General features: G+C 35.8%; 1 protein-coding gene across 1 annotated transcript; it reads left to right on the top strand.

Annotated features, from left to right (window-relative positions):
* Nucleotides 1-2,147: 2,147 nt before the first annotated feature.
* On the top strand, nt 2,148-4,183 carry LOC145799509 (uncharacterized). Its single transcript, XM_082889101.1, has 3 exons — nt 2,148-2,628; nt 2,733-2,867; nt 3,438-4,183. Exons 1-3 carry the CDS (start codon nt 2,148-2,150, stop codon nt 4,181-4,183), a joined length of 1,362 nt encoding a protein of 453 aa, XP_082745227.1.
* Nucleotides 4,184-19,848: the final 15,665 nt, after the last annotated feature.

Here is a 19,848-nt window from a genome sequence, read left to right as displayed (position 1 = left end):
ATTGACATTTGGTATTCGGTCCTTGTTTGATTTCTTTTTCTCTATTTGGTTGTCTGCTTCTCCTTCTGTTTGGTTCTCTGTTTGTCTCTCCATGTGCAAGATGGGGGTGCACGAAAGGGAGGGTGTTAGACAGCTTGATATACATTGTTGGGCTCATTTCCTAACAACTTAGGCTTTTGGAAAAATTAGTGACTTAACAAACCAAACCTTCACTGTGCCAAGACATCTTAAAATCAGATTGGTAACAGTTTTAGGCTGAAGTCCACACACTAGACGCATTTCACCAAATGGAACTTTCCTCTTACTCAAGTTATTTCCAGATGAACAGATTGATTTTATCCTAAGTCTTCATATGCCATATTCCTTTCCAATTCATTTGTTCTCCATCACTAGCACCAGCTCTGCTAATATCATAATGTTTTGGCAAACCAATTAATAATCAATTCTGCATCCTTTTGAAATTTATTTCCCTCACAATCTCAACTTTCCATTCGTTTTTCCCTATGAAGCACGGGCATGGATATGGGTATTGGTACTGGTATAATACACGTACGCCAATAGGGAAAATCTATAAAAAGTAAGGTACGAGTACAACTGGATACGTTCATAAAAAAATATTTATTTTTAATTTGAAGTAATGCAAAAATTAGTTAAATGAATTATTTTGTTAGATCCAACCTACAATTCACATTTCATTCCAAAGGTTGGGTATAAACCAAAATTAAATGTCATTATATTAAAAAACTTACAAACCAAAGTTTAATTTTAAAAGCTTGCTAAGCATAAAAAACAAGTCCAATGAAACTAACTTGACCATTGTATAGAAGAAAATTCTATTCCGTTTGAGATACAACATGAGTATATTTTAGGTACGTCTAAGGTACGGCAAAAATTAAGAAGAAAATTTGAGTATATGTTTCGTGCACCTGATACATATGCAGAAGTACCAGTACCCAATGTGGATACGACATGTTTTGGCAAAATGCTTCATAGATTTTTCCTTTCATCAATGAGATGAGCTACTTTAGATAGCAGATAGTCATTGGGCTTCCCAGTTATGATTCAAGGATTATGAGGGTTAGATTGCCATGGTCTAACCAAATATGAGTCTTCTTTCCATTGAAAACTCTCTATCGCCATCTTCAATAATTTTCCTTCCCTCCACCTGTGAGGGTTAGCTTAATTGTATTTCTTATTTCAGATTAGGGTTAGGATTGCTATATATATTGGTTGTAATCTTTGAATTAACACAATTTGAATATACAGAAAAGCTTTCAGAAATCTTATATGGTATCAGAGCCGTGTCCGAAACCCTAGCCTTCAACCTCAGAAATTGCGATCGTCATCAATAGAAGTCGCAATCGTTGTGCGACCTGAGATATCACGTTGCCATCGTCACTCCTTCACTTTGTCTTCTTCATCGTGACCGCTGGTCTTCTATCTAAGTTTAAACTTAAACTATCCATTTTATAAAACAAAATGTGATTTGTTAATCTATTTATTGATATTCGCTAAAGCTAATTTTTTGTATGGACAGTTTTCACTGCAAGATTTAAAAGATGAATAGTTCAGATGATCATCTTTGTAGGCCTAGAGTGGGGCCCACAAAATAGAATACAGATGAATATGGAAGATAGTGGTGTGGGGAGAAGCCATTCTCTATGTCATTAGTCAAAGCTCGACCCAAAGTGTAAGACGTAGATCTAGACACAAGATTTCTTGTTATTAATGACATTAATAGTAATACTCTAACAATTTCTAAGTGTTCTTATACAATGCTTTTCCTCAGATATGACAGATATTATAATTTCTATTGGAGAAAAAGTTGCTCAATTATTAGTGGATCCAATTGCATGCCAGTTCAATTATGTCATCCACCGAAAGAAATACATTGAAAATTTGACAATCCAAGTTGAAATGTTAGAGGCTTTGTGAAATAGGGTGCATGGATCCATTGATCATGCAAAAAGAAATAGAGAAGAAATTCAAGAAGATGTAAAGTACAGGATCGAAAAGTTAATGGGTTCATAGTGGAGGCTAAATTTTTTCTAGAGGGCTATACCAATGTGAACACGATGTGTTTCAAAGGGTGGTGTCTTGATTTGGTCACACATCGCCGACTAGGTAGAGAAGCAAAAATAAAACAGATGGCTAAAGAGTTAGGAAAAAATGGCAACTTCAATAACATATTCAACCCTGCTCCTCCCTTGGGGATAGAGTCCACACCCTCTCAAAGGCTCATGACTTACGCAACTAGAAATTTGGCAATGCTGAATATAATGGAGGCATTGAGTGACGACAGGATCAACTTCATTGGAATACATGGTATTGGGGGTGTTGGAAAGACAACATTGGTAACAAAAATTGGCAAAAGAGCTAAATCAGAGAAACTTTTTGATGAAGTTGTGATGGTTGTTGTGTCTAAGAACCCAGACATTAAAAGGATTCAAGATCAAATAGCTTGCATGTTGGGTTTCACCAGATTAATTGATCAACCAAATGAGATTGAAAGAGCAAACTTGTGTGCAAGACTCAAGGATGTGAAGAAGATCCTTGTTATATTGGATGATGTTTGGGCCAAACTTAATTTAGCAGTCGTGGGTATTCCATTTGGCGATGATCACCAGGGTTGCAAAATCATAATCACAACACAACGTGAGCAAGGATGCCGTTCCATGGGAATGGAAAGGGAAAGGATAAATATTGTTCATCTTGGTGTTTATCTGAAGAAGATTCATGGGATTTGTTCAGAAAGAATGCTGGCAATGTCGTTGACTCTAACGTGGTGAATGCTATCGCTAATGAGGTTTGTAAAGAATGTGGAGGTCTGCCTATAGCACTTGTTACAGTTGGTAGTGCAATGAAAGGTAAAGATGACCCTGATTTATGGAACAAGGCAGCTTGGAGTTGAGAAAATCAGTGCCAACAAACATTGAAAGTGTTGATCAACAAGTGTATAGAAGTCTTAAGTTGAGCTATGACTACCTGCAAGATGAGGAAGCCAAGGCTTGCTTCTTGGTTTGTTCTTAGTTTCCCAAGGATTTTAGCATCTTAATAGAAGTAATAGAAGGCTTGGTACGATATGAGATGGGGTTGAGGCTATTAAAAAATGTTGATACTGTACAAGAAGCTAGGGGAAGAGCAAAATCAGTGATCAACAACCTGCTTGTTATTAGTCAGTGATGAACGAGGTTGCATCAAAATGCATGATCTTGTACGTGATGTTGCCATAGTAATTGGATCCAGTAAGTATTTTGTAAGAGTTGGTTGTAGTTTGAAAGATTGGCCAATGGATTGTTTGGATCAATATGATGGCATATCATTGATGAGAAATAAAATCAGTGACCTTCTTGATGTCTTAGAATGTCCAAAGCTCAAAATATTATTATTACAATACAACAAAATTACATTGTCTTGCTCACATGAATTCTTTTCAGGGACGAAGGCACTGAGAGTTTTAGATTTGAGCCAAGATTTCTACCTTCCATTTTACAATCCAATTCGGCATCCTAATGCTTTCAATGACCTGACATGTTTTCGAACATTAATTCTTGAAGGAATTAAGATTCAAAACACTAAATTTCTTGGACAAATGAAGAAACTTGAAGTCCTTAGCTTCAGGTGTGCCTTCTTTTTTGAGGCACCAAATGCTATAAGGGAGTTAACTAAGCTAAGGTTGTTGGACATGACTTATAGCCATAATGAATTTCTCATTCCAGCCGATATGGTATCACCTTTATCCAATTTGGAGGAGTTGTACTTGTTTCAAACCAGATCTAAGATGATGGATGAGGACTCTGCAGTAGAAGTAGCTGTTGCACTAAGAGCTTGGCCTTGCCTAAAAGTGCTAACCATTTCCATACCCAACATTGCATGTGTACCTAAAGACTTTGTTGTTCCTGAGCTGGAAAGTTTTATTATTTTTATCGAAACATCAAGTGGGGTAGGTGATTATTCCCCAAATTATTTGGAACTTGTAAATTTGGTTGGACCCATGGTTAATTGGAGTAAATGCTTAAAGTTGTTGTTGAAGAGAGCTGCACGTCTACTTTTGGGGCATTTGCAAGACATGAAGGACATTTTTCCTAATTTACAAGCCAATGTAGATGGTCTGAATGTCTTGGAGCATTTGAGCATTGAAGATTGTTCTCAATTCGAATACTTGATCAACATAGAGGAATGAGGGATTTCACCACATGCACAACCACCAGATCTACAATTGCTCTTTAACTTGGAAGAATTGGAACTCGTCAAATTGGATACTTTCAAAGGGATATGTCCAGGTGCACTTACTACTTTAATCTGGACATGCTTCCCGAAGCTCAGAAGGTTGGAAGTTTACGAATGTCCTGAACTATCAACTGTTCTTCCATTCAATTTGCTTCAAAGGCTACAACATTTGGAGAGACTTTTAGTAACAGAATGCGCAATTTTGGAACAAGTATTTGATTGTGGTCTTGAAGAAGAAGGCTTGCAGTTGCTTTCTAGTTTGAGAATATTTTCACTAGACCGCTTGCCTAGATTGAAGCAGATATTGAATTGCTCCAATTGACATGTGCAACTCCGTAGCCTAAGATTTATGTATGTCAATTCATGTGCCAAACTGAAATATGTCTTCCAACCTTCCATAGCTCAAGCTCTTCATCAACTTGAAGAGCTTTTTGTAAGTGACTGTGAAGAAATGGAGGAAATTGTTGCAAAGAAAAATGAAGGGCAAGAAGAGAGAGTGGACAAGATGATGTTCAAAAGTCTAAAAAAAATCAAGCTTGAACACCTTCCAATGCTAAGTGGTTTCTACACAGGAGACTTTCCTTTTGAATGCCCATCCTTGGAAGAACTTATAGTGAGAGATTGCCCCAAAATGAAGACTTCCGCTGCCACTGCACCAAAACTGAAGGTAGCTATATTGGATGACTTAGAGAAAACACTACAAGGGATGGACTTGAATCAAGTTGTGCAAAATCATTTCAAAGCAAAGGTACTTTAGTTTTAAACGTTAACCTATATAAATATATCTCTAGTAATTACATATATTATCAACTAATTTTTTTTGGGATAGTGCTACAATACACACCCCTTTTTAAGGGGTGTATCATATGCAAGGTATGATACCACAAAGTGTCATAATCAAATCCCTTTGTGTCATAACTTGTTGGATCATAACCAAACACCTTCGATGCATAACCAAAGGCCTCTTCGGTCATAACTAAAATTACAACCACAATAGGTCATAATTGAGATATAACCAACACCACAATGTGTCATAACCAAATACCAACCAAAGACCTCTTTGGGCATAACTAAAATAACAACCACAATAGATCATAACTAAGGCTCCATTTGGAAACTTAACTATTTTAGCTTGACTAAAAAAGTTATATTCGGGATGATAGTTGACTTTTTTTTGTAGTTGATTTGATAATTGTGAGAAAAAAAAGTGAAATGATTATGGTTTGGATGTGACATTTTGTCTTATTAGATATTTTAGACTATTTTGTCTTTATTGACAATTTTAGCCAAAAAAGCCAAAAATCGGCTTCCCAAATAGGGCCTAAGTCATAAACAAAACCACAATGAGTCATAACCAAATCACAACTAACACCACAATAGGCCATAACCAGTACATATGGTACACACTTCTTTTTTTAAGGTGTGTACTATAGAATTTTCCATTTTCTTTATTATAAGTAAATTTTAAATTGAGTCCTAGAGACCTCTAATAAACTACAACAATACTACATAAAAAAAATTACTTTGAAACTGCCCAGAAAAGTAAATCAATGGACTACGTTCATTGTGTGTATGTGGCTCACACCCCACTAACTTTAAATCTACATCATGCACCTCACTTGCGGAGTAAGTTTTGGGGTAAAAATTTATGGTTCATAGCCTTTTTGAATAAACTACAAACTAAACCATCAACAACTCACAATGAGGTGTGGGCCTCACATCTATATAGGTATGGAGCCCACACTTGTGACTTATTGGTAATTTAGTTTGTAGTTTAGGGATCTCTAGTATTTTTGGATTAAATTTAGAGCAATACTACATATACAAAATTCTTACATTGAAAATATTCAGAAAATTTAATATGTAGTTTAGATTCATTCAAAGTGTAGGCTCCACCACATAAGAGTTGAATTTAAATCACACATTATTTTTCTAGATTTGTTTCTATGCTTGAATTCTGTGCACGTATCTTTACAGTTAAATTTATTGCCCAAGTTAATTTACAAAGAAAGCAGTCCTCTATGAATTAATTTACATTAATACTCTATGGACTTAGTCAATCAGTGGTAGGCTAACTCTCCCCCAAGGAGACATTTCCTAAAGAGGCCTTGATTACATTTAAATAATCTTGTTTAATTTTTTTTTTGTTACAATTTTTAATGTAAAATTTATAGTTCTCGTCCATTGTTGTAATTAAAATTTGAAGTGGCTTTTAGACAATGAGAGTTTTATTTTTACGTTTATTTTTAAATGGTAGTTTGTTGGATAAGGAAAATTTATTTTTTATTGACCTTATGGACAATGAGTATTCATTTAAGCTTTTATTATCAAGGGCCTTAAGGAAGGTTTTTTTTAATCAAACTTTAGTATTAGGATCTTTGGACAATGAATGTTTTGTAGGCATTTTGGTAAGGATAAATTACATTTATGGTCCTTAAAAATATGCTTTTTGTGCCACTTGGGTCCTTCAAGTTTCAATTTTATCAATTTCGTCCTTAAAATTTTAAATTTGAGTCAATTTGGTCTAATTTTAAATGGACCGTCTAAATAGTTAACATAATGATAATAAAATATACATATGATCCTTAAAGTATGTATTCCGAGTTACTCTGGTCCTTAAAATTTTAATTTTGTCAATTTGGTCCCGAAACATTGATGAAGGAGAAGATGAAATATAAATTACAACATTGACGGGCTAAATTGGCAAAATTGAAACTTTGGGGACCAAAATGACACATACCTTATACTTTAGGTACCATAGTTGAAATTTATAATTATTTGCAATTGGACCAATTTGACTCAAATTGAAAACTTTAAGGATGAAGTTGACAATTAAAATTTTAAGGACCAAGTGACACAAAAATGGAACACATATTTTAATAACTGTGAGTGTATTTTATCCTTTGGGTAAATATGGAAAACACAGGGTTGACCTAGTGAATAAAGGTACTACCTTCTCCTATACCCCTCATATCAATTGTAAAAATAAATAAATAAATAAATAAAGGAAGAAGAAGCCAAGGATAGATTTTTATTTTGATTATTTATTTTTTAAATTTTGCCGAGTGTTTAGATAAATAACATAAAAATTTCAAGTCTTTTAAAAAGTGGATCCTTAGGCGACGAGCACTTTAATAGCCTAATGATTGTATAAACATTGAGTTAATACTTGGGAGTGATAGAAAGTGTTATTTGCCAAAAAGTGGGGGTGGGGGAGGAATGCCTATTGCTGCCTCTCTTAGACCAATCTGTGGTCCTTATGCATTGTGTACTACCTTTATTCAATCACCAATTAATCTAAAAATGTTGTGAGATTTCAATATAAATTTTGCTACCTTCATAAGGAATAAATAAAATTAGGGTAAATTTTACTTTACCTCCTTATAGTTTGGGCTATGTGTCGATTGTCTTAGAAATAACCACGTAAACCCCACGCGGTTATGGACTAAAGAGCATATTAACTTTTGTTAACCGAACATATAAATTGACCTTTATACCCTTATTTTCTTCATCTCTTTTCATCCGAATTAAACCTATATATATATATATTTTATTTTTCTTCTTCCATGGTTGCCAACTGTAATGAATTCAATTTCGACTTCGGCAATCAACACCCAAGTGTCGCACACAAGATTGCAAACCCTACCCATTATGTTTTTACTTCCATTGTTTGATCTGCATCTGCTGTGTGTATATATATGTATGTATGACTGCTATTATTCAATTGCAAGAGATGAGCTGCCATTGGTATCAAGTTAAGATAGATTTTAATGGAAATCATTTAATTACTAAGTAATTACAAATCGTCATCTTCTCACCTTTCTCAAAATTCAAACTTTTACCATCAAATATCAGCTGGCTATGTAACAGGACTAGGCTTGAGCAATCGACGACTGGTGCCAAAGCATTGTGTGAGTGCACAGAATCCACAACCCCAATGACCAAAATGGCAGACTTCGTGTTTAGGATTTGCTGATGATAAGGGCATTGTTTGGACTGGTTCTTAGATTGCATATATTTTCTAAAAAAATTAGTTCTTGTACAACAAGCAACACCCACACACCATAAAACTTATACATCTTTTTGTAAATACTAAGATTTGATTACAAACAGTTACAATAATATACCAATGGAGACTGCAGCTGATGTTGATAGGGGGAGTTGAAAAATGAAAAGAACAGAAGGGAGGAGGAGTAGAGAAAGAAGGGAAGGAGAGCAAAGCTGCTAATGGTTGGGGAGGAAAGAGGGGGGAGAGACAGAGAGAGGCAATAGAAATAGGAAAAAAAACAATGGCATCTTTTTGTAAATATAAAGATGTAGAAAGGGTATTTTGTTTTAAAAATTGACTTACGCTCCATAGAAGCGCATGGCTGTCACATTCTGTTATCTTTGGACGGAAATACTAACGGTACATTTTAGTCTACAAACCACATGGGTGGTTGTGAGGTTATTTCCTAATGACAATGAGACAATCCACATATGGCTCAAACCATAAGAGGTAAAGTAAAATTTGCTCATAAAAGTCAAAATGTCAAAAAGTAACTAAAAAAGCCAAAAAACCAACCTATAACAAAAAGTAACTAAAGTTTTTTTTTTCTTTCTACTTTTTGCACATCTTTTCGTAAAAAGCCAAAAAGTCACCCCAAATATATTAATTTTTTTTTACTTCATATTTTAGTCAAAAAATCAAAAAGTTACTAAAATAGTATGTTCTTGAATGAGGCCACACATTTAAGCCTATTCGAACATGCACTCTTGATATTTTTGCTAGCTTCTGAAATCATGCATAGGTTGTTTAAGGATCTTGATACCATCCAGACAGAATATTATCTGGTTTCCCACAATTTTGTCGTTGTCAATGTTTCTTATCATAATCTTACCTTCATTGTTTGTTTGTTTTTTCCCAGGAAATACTGACTGGTACTCTTGAAAATGAACTCCATACTAAATCTTAATAAGATTATGAACGAGATGATGAATTTATGCAGAATATCTCTCATAGCTGTTCTTATGTCAACATATACGTTATAAAGTAAGTGGACAACTGATGATTTACCTCAAGCTCCACCTAAAACTATAGAATCCTTATCTGAAAGGAATCGTTATTAATGCTCCACTTCTAGCTTGTTTGCACTTTCCTATGTCTATGAGAAATGGATTTGTGAAGCTAAGCCTTGTGTTTTCGTTTTTCATTTTAAGTAAAACACAGACTTGTTTGGTGAATTTTTTCGAAAAAAATTTTCAGAATTTTTTTCTAAAAACTACCCCACTTTTTAGAAAACACCAAAAAGTTATTTTCAAATTTTTGGAAACTATTTTTGCACCAAAATGAAAATAATATGAATGCAATGGGTGTTAAAATTTCATTTTTTTGTTGTTTCCAAAAACTGAAAAAAAATAAAAATAGAAATGAACATAATATGTACTAAAATGTAGTTAGCTCTACCCTTAATGGACATATTGTTAGTTTATTACTAAGTTTTCATTTTCTTGGTGCAGTTGTCAACCATAAAGAAGACTGAGCTCCTCCCTATGGTGATGTGATGTCTACCTTACTTTGGATGTCATTGTGTAAGGGCATATGCTTCCTATGATTTATGTTTCTAAATAATTGTCTTGCTTTGCAATATTGTAATTGCTACTCTAAATAAAGGTATGTTTGCCTAATATGTGCTAAAGATTTGAAGAGGGAATAAAAGGGGAAAAAAGTACCCATGTGTGTAATTTTACTTTCTTTGCATTGTAATGGAGCTTTTGTCCAAAATTATTTGTCTCAATTAGCAGTATTGTATGTTTGTTTTCATGCTTGTTTGTAATCTGTAGTACCAAAATATATAGCAAATTGCTATTTATTGACACGCGATTGACCAGTAATAATTCAGAGTACAACAACTGCTTGAAATTGTTTAGAGGAGCTTATCATTCATTTGTAGCAAGTTTATGTTGGGGAATCCAGGGAGTCCACTTGTGTACTACTTAGGCTCAACACACACTGTTTGAAATACATATCTTCCTAAAAGATTAAACTTATGGTGGCGAATCCATCCAATAAATATAAAGACTTTTCTTTTGCTTTTCTCCCAACTTGAGCCTTTTTTAATTCAACATGTACCAACAATCTCTCCCTCTAATGTGAAGGAAATTTTTTCGCTCAAGTCTTATTTTCTACTCTCTAACATTGTGTCTTATGCCTTGTGGTGAGATTTGTTACTATTTCCTCTAGAAGATAGCCAAACTTTCTTTTGCAGCATTTCAAAATAATGGGAACTGTGTTTATTGTTTTAATGAAGATAACAAATTGTAGTGTACAAGTAGTTGTTACAATTAAGTTAGGACCTTTTGTTGCTGCTCACTGGAAATAGCATCTATTGGAGACCCCTTTTGGAAGAAAGTGCCTTAGTTACTATGGAAATGCCCAAGCTACTCCTTTAGGCTGTGTTTGGATCATGAATTTAGATAAGGATTTGGAAAAGAAAATGGAAAAGTGAGTAAAATATAGGCTAAATGTTTTCTCTGTTTCTCTTTCCCTTTCTAAATCTCTATGCAAATCCATAATCCAAACACATCGTTATAGTTTATGCTTTATATGTTTAAGTCCAACAAATATTGACTACAACATTTATTCATCTTGACATCATGAACTAAAGAAAACATTGCAGGCCCTATTTGGAAGGAAGGTCTTAGTCACCATGGAAATGTCTAAGCAACTCATTTATAGTTTGTGCGACAAATATTGACAGCATCTATCCATAATATCGACATCGTCAAGCAAAATAGAAGAAAATGACGAAGTAAGCATGCTTGTAACTACAAAGGCAACAAATAAGGGCTAAACAAGTCCTTCATAATGCTGGACTGCATATTACTCAACCCGTGACACAGGGAATCCTTTCTGCTTACTAGTGAGGAATCATAGACCATCTAGCAATCTTCCCTCCTACTGCAATGGTTTTGTGCTTGGAGTAAATACATGAGCTTGAGCTTGAAGCCAAGAGAGTCTGAATCAGAGTCTTTTCCTGTGGGTTGTGCCCTAATTTTATCTACTTCTTGTCAGCTAATGACAATGGTTTGCTGATGAGAGATGTAGGTCATAAGTGGGCACTGCATTTAACATAATTTGTTGAAGCTTTTTGTAATTTTTCTCTTAAGCTATGATATGTTTTGATTATACACTTTCTTGTCGGTCTAATTTTTTTTTATTTTTGTTATTTGAACCAATCTGCTGTTGGTAATTCAGTGCTTATGAGATAAATGGCTGTCCAATGCCTTGTAAGTGCAGATGTATCCCACATAATCATCACAAAAGCCAGTTTTACACCAAAATTACTACTACATTTCAACTTGTATCAATCACAGCTCGTTGAAATTTAATTTTTTTTTTTTTGGGGTGTAATTTCTATTCTTCCACTACACTTTGGATAGGCTACTGATTTTATTTGTATGACTTGGTGCCCCATTTCATTGAAGTGGACTAAAGAAATAAGATTTTCAGGACTTCCATAGATATTCAGTTTGTGGGAACAAAAGTTATATCTTCAATGGATGGTAGTTCATTTAGTCAAGTATTTTCTAAGTTTTGAAAGTCTGAGTAGCCATTCCTTCCCAAGTAAGAGTTGCTGGGGTTGTTGGATGTGATGCTTTAGCAGATCATAAGATGGTCATTTCTTGAAGTTCTAGATGCAGATATATCAAATTATTGAGAGAAACAAAAAGACTTGTACTGAATCTGCAAAAATATTCATGTAGAACACAATAGACTGACCACAAAAAAGATTTAAGTGAACTTGTTGAGAAGGAATAGACTGACCTCAAGTTTTGTCTGAAAAAGAAAATTGAGACGTGTTTAGAAGGAATGCTGGGGATGTTGTTGACTCCCCCACATTGAATGCCTGGGTGAAGTAGTTTCACAGTGAATGTCTATGTTTGCCCTTATCGATTGTCATTGTTGGAAGGGCAATGAGAGACAACAACTTTCACATAGAATGGAAAGAGGCAACTAATAAACTTAAAAAATCATTTTGAACAACCATTGAAGGTGTCCATCAATAAGTTTATGGAAGTCTTAAAAAATAAGCTAAAGAACACTATCTATGGCCTTTGTCCAGAATATTAGCCCAAATACATGGACCCTGTTTTGACATGGAAGTGAAATATAAAGGCTTGTTGAGTTGACTTTTGAGAACCATCAAACAAACATTTCAGACCATTTCAGTACTGGTGACCAATGAATTCATTGTAGTTTGCTTAAAAATGATTTTACATGTTTCTCTTATATTCAGGAAGCACAGACTGCTTCTGAAGAGTGATCTGAGAAACAATCAACTTTATCTCAATGGAAGCTCTTTTAATGCTCACCTTTTGGCTTGTGTGCCTACAGAGGGTGCTACAAGTCTACTTGTGAATCGTTTGGAAGACATGGAGAACATTATCCCAAATTCATCTTGAAGTATCTGAGTATTCATAAATGTTCATAGTTTGAATACTTGATCTACACAGAGGAATGGGGGATTTCACCACAGGAACAACCACCTGATCTGCAATTGCTCTTTAACCTGGAAGAATTGGCACTCTGGAAATTGGATACTTTCAAGGGGATATGTGTAGGTGCATTTACTACTTTCAGCTGGGTTTGCTTCCCATAGCTTAGGAGATTGGAAGTTAACAAATGTCCTGAACTATCTATTGTTTTTCTTCCATTCAATTTGCTTCAAAGGCTACAACATTTGGAGAAACTTACGGTATTCGAATGGGAGAAATTGGAACAAGTATTTGATTTTGGTTGTGAAGGAAAAGGTATGAAGCTGCTTTCCAGTTTGAGAGATTCAACACTATGGGACTACTCCAGTCAACATGTGCAACTTTGCAACCTAAGATCTATGTCAGTCATTTCATGTGGCAAACTGAAATTTGTCGTCCAACCTTCCATAACTCAAGCTCTTCATCAACTTGAACGGCCTACATACATTACGAGCAAAGGTACTTCTATTTTACACATTTAACATATATATATATATATTTATATATCAGGTATTTAATTACATACATTATGAGTGAATTTTTTATTTTATTTTTTATTAAATTAAATTAAATTGAGTCTTTTCAATAACACTAATAAAATAGTAATGGACTATATATTCGTTGTATTTATATGATCCACACCTGACTAACTTTAAATTTACACCATACACTTCAATTTCAAAGTAAGTTTCAAGATGAAAATTCATGATACATAGCATTTTTGAATAAACTGCGAATCAAATTATCAACTCCTCATTGTGAGTAGTTGATAATTTAGTTTGTACATATTTAGGGATCTCTAGTAATTTTGAATTAAATTTAGAGCAATTCTACACACTAAATTTATACACTTAAAAATGCTCAAAAATTTTAATATATGGTCCAGATTCATTCAAAATGTAGACTCCACTACGTAAGAGTTGAATCTTAACCACATATTATTTTTCTAGGTATATTTCTGTGCATGAATTTTATGCATAAAGAGACCCTTTATTACATTCAAATAATATTTTTAAATTTTTTATATTACACTTATTAATGTAAAATCCATTGTTCTCTTTTATTAGTGTAGTTAAAATTTAATATATGTTTCTTTTTTGTGGATGGAGTTTTATTTTTATTTTTAAGTGTTAAGTTGACAGATAAATAAATTTTACTTTTTATTGGCCTTTTAGACAATGAATATTCATTTATGCCTATTATCAAAGGTGTTTGGACAAAGGATAATAAATTATTTAACATTCTATCAACTACTCACATGGTAGTGCTCCGTAGAATTTATAACCATTTAAATAATTTTTTTCTTATTTGAGAGATTTTTATCAAATTTTAGTGTAATAACCTTTGGACAATAAATGTTTTTGAGGCCTTTGGATAACGATGGAAGACAACAAGTCGATTGAGATAATACCTTTCCTTAAATAGAAAAGAAAAAGGAAAATGATAACAATGGATTTCTTTTTGTCTTTTGTTTTTCTGCCTTTTAATGAATTTTATATTAGGTTTTTATTAAGGGTCCGTCAACATTTTCATAGAGAAATTTCAACATAGAGAAATTTCAAACTCTTCAAGGAGAACTTTCTCTAATAATATTATTGAGAGACCTTAATTAATAAGAAAAAACATATTGGACCTCTCCTACTACCAAAAGTTAGAGAGGATGTTTCACTAATTTTTCCTTTTTATTAGGGAGGTCATTTTCTTTTTTTTGTGGGTTTGATTTGCCAAATTCCAAAAGTGAAACCTTAGGCAATCACCTTAATGGCCTAAAAATAATAAAAAGTTGTCATTAAGTCCACGGTGCTACACTGCATGTATATTTATATTAACTATTTTATTTTTCTTAAGACCAAAAAAAAAAAAAAAGTTACATACAATCAATCAAAAAGTGATAGAGGCCATGACTTTGGAGTGATGATAGAAAGTGTTATTCACCAAAAAGTGGAAGAGGGTAAGAATGCCTACTTGCTATCTCTCTCAGAGCAATCTGTTAATTGATAGATACAACTAGTTTATTATTGAGTTTTCATTTTTTCTTTGCAGTTGCCAAATGTAAAGAAGGCTGAGCTACTTTCTATGGTTATGTGATGTCTACCTTACTTAGGATGCCATTGTGTAAGGACATATGCTTCCTATTTGTGTTTCCAAATAATTGCCTTGCTTTGCTATATCAAAACGACTACTCTAATTAAAGGTATATTCACCTAATGTGTGCTAAAGATTTGAAGAGTAAATAAAGGGGAAAAAAGTACCCAATGTGTGTAATTTTGCTTTCTCTGCATTGTAATGGAGCTTGTATCCAAAATTCTTTTATCTCAATTAATAGTATTCTATGTTTGTTTTCATGCTTCTTTGTATCTGTGGTAAAAAAATATTTTGCAATTTGCTATTTATTGACATGTGATTGACTAGTAATAATTCATTGTACAACAATGAATTGTTGCTTGAATTTGTTAAGAGGAGAAGGGAGAGTCTTGCAGATACCCAGCTCAGATTTTCACTTCCGGTGGAGGTCCTCCTATGTCATTCTTCTTGACCCTCTGTTTGCATGCATGTGGGTTGGAGCAACAATTCTCCCCCTTCATACCCACAAGCATGACTGACTTCTCACTTGAAGTCTATTCCTACAATGTCTCTTCAAATTTCGAGTTTGTCTTTCGAAATCACCTTTGCAAGCATGTCAGTTGGATTCTTATATGTATGGATTTTGACCAGTTCCAATAATTGCTTTTCCATCACTTCGCGTATCCAATGATAACGAACATCAATGTACTTTGTGCGAGAATGGTATATAGAATTCTTGCTCAAGTCTATGGCACTCTGGCTATCACAATGTACCGTGAACTTTTCTTGCTTTAGTGCCAATTCTTGGAGAAACTGCTTTAACCACAACATCTCTTTCCCAGCTTCCGCTGCGGCAATATACTCTGCCTCAGTTGTGGATAAAACAACACACTTCTGCAGCTTGGACTGCCAAGACACAGCTCCCCCTGTGAAAGTGAACATAAATCCTGATGTAGATTTCCTACCATCAAGGTCGTCTGCCATATTTGAATTAGTATAGCCTTCCAAGACTAGTTTTGCTCCTCCAAAGCACAAACACATTTTTTTTGTACCCTTGAGGTACCTCAGAATCCACTTGACTGCTTCCCAATGCTCTTTCCCTGGATTGGAAAGGAATCTGCTCACAATTCCAACAGCATGAGCAATACCCGGTAGACATCATTGCATACATCAAACTCCCTACGGTGGATGAGTAGGGAATAGCCTCCATCTCTTCTCTTTCATTTGTAAAGGAGGGACAAGAACTCTTGCTCAGCTTGAAATGATTAGCCAGCGGAGTACTGACTGGCTTGGCATCTTTCATGTTGAACTGCTCAATTACCTGTTCAATGTACTTTTCCTGTGACAGCCACAACTTCTTGGCTTTCCTGTCACGTATAATTTTTATGCCCAAAATTTGCTATGCAGGTCCTAGGTCCTTCGTGTCAAAGGACTGTGATAACTCCTTCTTCAGTGATCTAATTGTTGTGGCATCTTGTCCAACAATCAACATGTCATCAACATAGAGCAGGAGTATGATGAAGTTTCCACTGGGAAATTTCATGACATATACACACTGGTCTGCAGTAGTTCTCTTGTACTCATGACCCACCATGAATGAGTCAAACTTCTTGTACCATTGTCTCGGCCCTTATTTGAGGCTGTAGAGACTCTTCTTCAATCTGCAAACTAAGTTTTCTTTCCTTTTGACTTCAAAACCTTCTGGCTGCTCCATGTAAATTTCTTCTTTTATATCACCATAGAGAAATGCTGTCTTCACATCCATCTGTTCAAGTTCCAAATTCAATTGGCCACTAGTCCCAAAACTACTCGAATAGATGTCATTTTCATAACTGGCGAGAAGATTTCATCAAAATCAATACCTTTCTTCTACCCAAAATCTTTGACAACCAATCGAGCCTTATACTTGACTAACTTTCTACTGCCATCTTTCTTCAACTTGAACACCATTTGTTCTTTAATGCTTTTCGACCTTGGGAAAGTTTTACCAAATCATAAGTCTGATTCTTCTGCAAGGACTGCATCTCCTCTTGTATAGCTTGCTGCCAACTACTCTTCTCCTCATGATTATGAGCTTTTTGAAAACTTTATGGTTCCCTCTCATGAGTATGCAAAATATACTCAGAAGCAGGGCATTTTGATGACGGCTTAGGCTCTCTTGGTGATCTTCATAACTGTGGACCAACAGGCTCTGACGGAGGGGGATGTGGCTCCCCCTGCTTAACACCCTCTGCTTTTGGATCTTCTTCTTCTGGAAATCCATCCTATAACTCTACATCATTGGCTACATGTTGCGGTAGCTCTTCTTCATTAGTAGCATTCTGTGATGGTGCAGGATTGAGAATAATTTCTAAAACATCATCAACTTTGGATTTGGTTGGTTACCCAAAGTCTTCTAAGGTCTGGCCTTCTTAAAACCCCGCATCTCGGCTTCGAATGACCTTCTTGTTTTTCGGATCCCATAATCGGTATCCAAATTCTTCATCTTCATAGCCAATAAAGATGCATAGAGTAGCTTTATCATCCAGCTTTTGTTTGTGCTCCTTGGATACATATGCAAATGCTTTGCACCCAAACACCCTCAAGTGAGAGTAAAAAATCTCATTTGATGTGTACTCACCTCCATTATTTGTTCGGAGACACTTCAGCTTTTTCCGGTCTCCCTTTCCACCATAGCATTGAATGTTTGAAAATGTTGGAACACCTCAGCTTTGGTTTTTAAGACATAAACCCATACCTTCCGTGATGCATCATCAATAAACGTCATAGAGTATTTTCTTCCACTCAAAGATTCCACTTCTATGGGATCGCATACATCAGAGTATACTCTACTCAACAACTCTGATTGTCTTCTGGATGATGAGTGGAAAACAACTCTACGATGCTTCCCAAATAAGCAGTTGTCACAAGGATTCAATTTTGCATTTTTGGCAAAGGGAATAAAAGACTTCTTTGCCAAAATCTGCAACCCTTTCTCACTCATGTGACCCAGCCTTTTGTGCCACAAATTTGGTGATGCCTCATCTTCTACTGCGTTAAGGCTATCTGAATTCACCTCCACATGAGTCTTGTATAGCGTGCCACTTGCTTGTCCTCTGGCTACCACCAAAGATCCCTTTTTCAACTTCCATATGCCTTCGCCGAAATAGTTCTCATAGCCTTGTCGATCTAAGGCTATTCCTGAAACAAGATTCAGGCATAAATTGGGAACATGCTCGACATCTTTCAACACCATTATGCACCCAAATTTGGTATGGATACGAACATTGCCGATCCCCACAATCTTCGAAAAACTAAACTTGCCCATCTTCACTGTACCAAAATCACCAGCTTGGTACGTACTGAAGAACCCTTTCCGGGATGTGGCATGGTAGGAAGCTGTTGAATCTACCACCCGCTCGGTGTCATTGTCTAACATATGGAAACATTTTTCTTCTTCAACAGAGAATAATGCAATATCCTCTGAGACAGTAACTACAGTGTTCTTATCTTCGGTCTTTGGCTGTCTATTGCCTTGTTTTTATTCTCCCTTCAAGGCATAACAGTATTTCTTTATGTGACCCTCCTGGCCACAGTGGTAACACTTGAACTTCAGCCGGCTCGTACCTCTTCTGGCCTTCTCTCTGTCTTGAGATCTTCCTCTGTTGCATCCTCTGCTTTTGCTTCTTCTCCTGCCTCTACCTCTACTTTTATTTTCTATGACGAGGGCATGAGACTGATCTTCCTCCATGTCTTTCTTTCTTGCCTCTTCACTAAATAAAGTATTAGTGACCATGTTCATGGTCAGTCTTCATTTTGGTGTAGAGTTGCTTAGAGACACTACCGACGTCTCCCAATTGTCTAGCAAAGAAATGAGCAGCAATAGGGCCTGCATCTCATCATCTAACTCCATTTTGACAGTTGCCAGTTGGTTCACCAAATTTTGAAACTCACTGGTGTGTTCAGCAACAGAGATACCGCATTTTAGCTTCAAATTTACAAGTCTTCTCATTAAGAGGGCTTTGTTTTCAGCAGTCTTTGACTGGTACATGCCTTCTAACTTCGTCCAGAGAGCATAGGCATCAGTTTCCTGGGCGACATAGTGAAAGACACTGTGATCGATCCATTGTCTGATTTGTCCAATGGTTTTTTGATTCTTTTACTTCCAGTCTTCGTCGTTTTTCGTTGTCGGTCCGACTCCATTAAGCTCAATGGGGTCAAACAAATCTCGGCAATACATGACATCTTCCATTCTGGGCTTCCAAATTGCATAATTGGAAGCAGTCAACTTTATAATGGATTCTAAAGTCGATGTTGATTCCTCTATCAGTAAGTGTCTCTATAGAAAGTGATTTATGTTTGAAAAACAGTCTTCGTTGTTGAGTTCGAATTGGTCAAATTAGCCGAAAAAGCACTTCAGATCACCAAAATAAAGATTGCAAATTTTTGAATCTGATTTACAAAATATGACCGTACGGATGTGTCTGGAATATTTCAAATAGTTGGAAAGCACTATTGGATCACCCAAATCAGACCTCAAATGGTTTAGATCTAGCCAAAATAGTTCAACGACTAAAACTAGTGAATTTTGGAGAGCCTGAGAAACACTGAATAATTCCTCTAGTTCAGTTGGCGTCAGACTGACGTCAGCGGCTTGGTCAATGGTAGGGGTGTAATTTTGGCCCAGCCCATATCGGGCCTTGCGGGCTCCCGTCAAAAATTGGGTCGGGTCGGGCCAGCCCACGGGCCAGAAAACTAGGCCCAGGGGTATTCAGGCTTTGGGTGGGCCAGTGGGCTGGGCCTCAGGCTGGTCCCCTAGGCTTGGGCTTGGGCTCGAGCTTTGGGTGGGCTTGGACGGGCCTAAACAATTTAAATTTTTTTTTTTATTTTTTCCACCAAAATTTTATTATTTTTCATTAAAAATAACACTAGGCCTCGGGCGGGCCAGGCTTTTGGGCCGGCCTTGAGCGGGCTAATGAATTGGGCCATGGGCCAGGCCGGGATTCAAAACGATGGCCTAGGCCTAGGCTCTAGGCCTCGGGCTAGGCTTGGGCTCGG

This window comes from Camellia sinensis, chromosome 9 (assembly GCF_055761805.1).
Source record: "Camellia sinensis isolate YWXY chromosome 9, ASM5576180v1, whole genome shotgun sequence".
Lineage (NCBI taxonomy): Eukaryota > Viridiplantae > Streptophyta > Magnoliopsida > Ericales > Theaceae > Camellia > Camellia sinensis.
The sequence above is the reverse complement of the archived record's forward strand: the minus strand, read 5'-3'. Positions and strand labels throughout refer to the sequence as shown.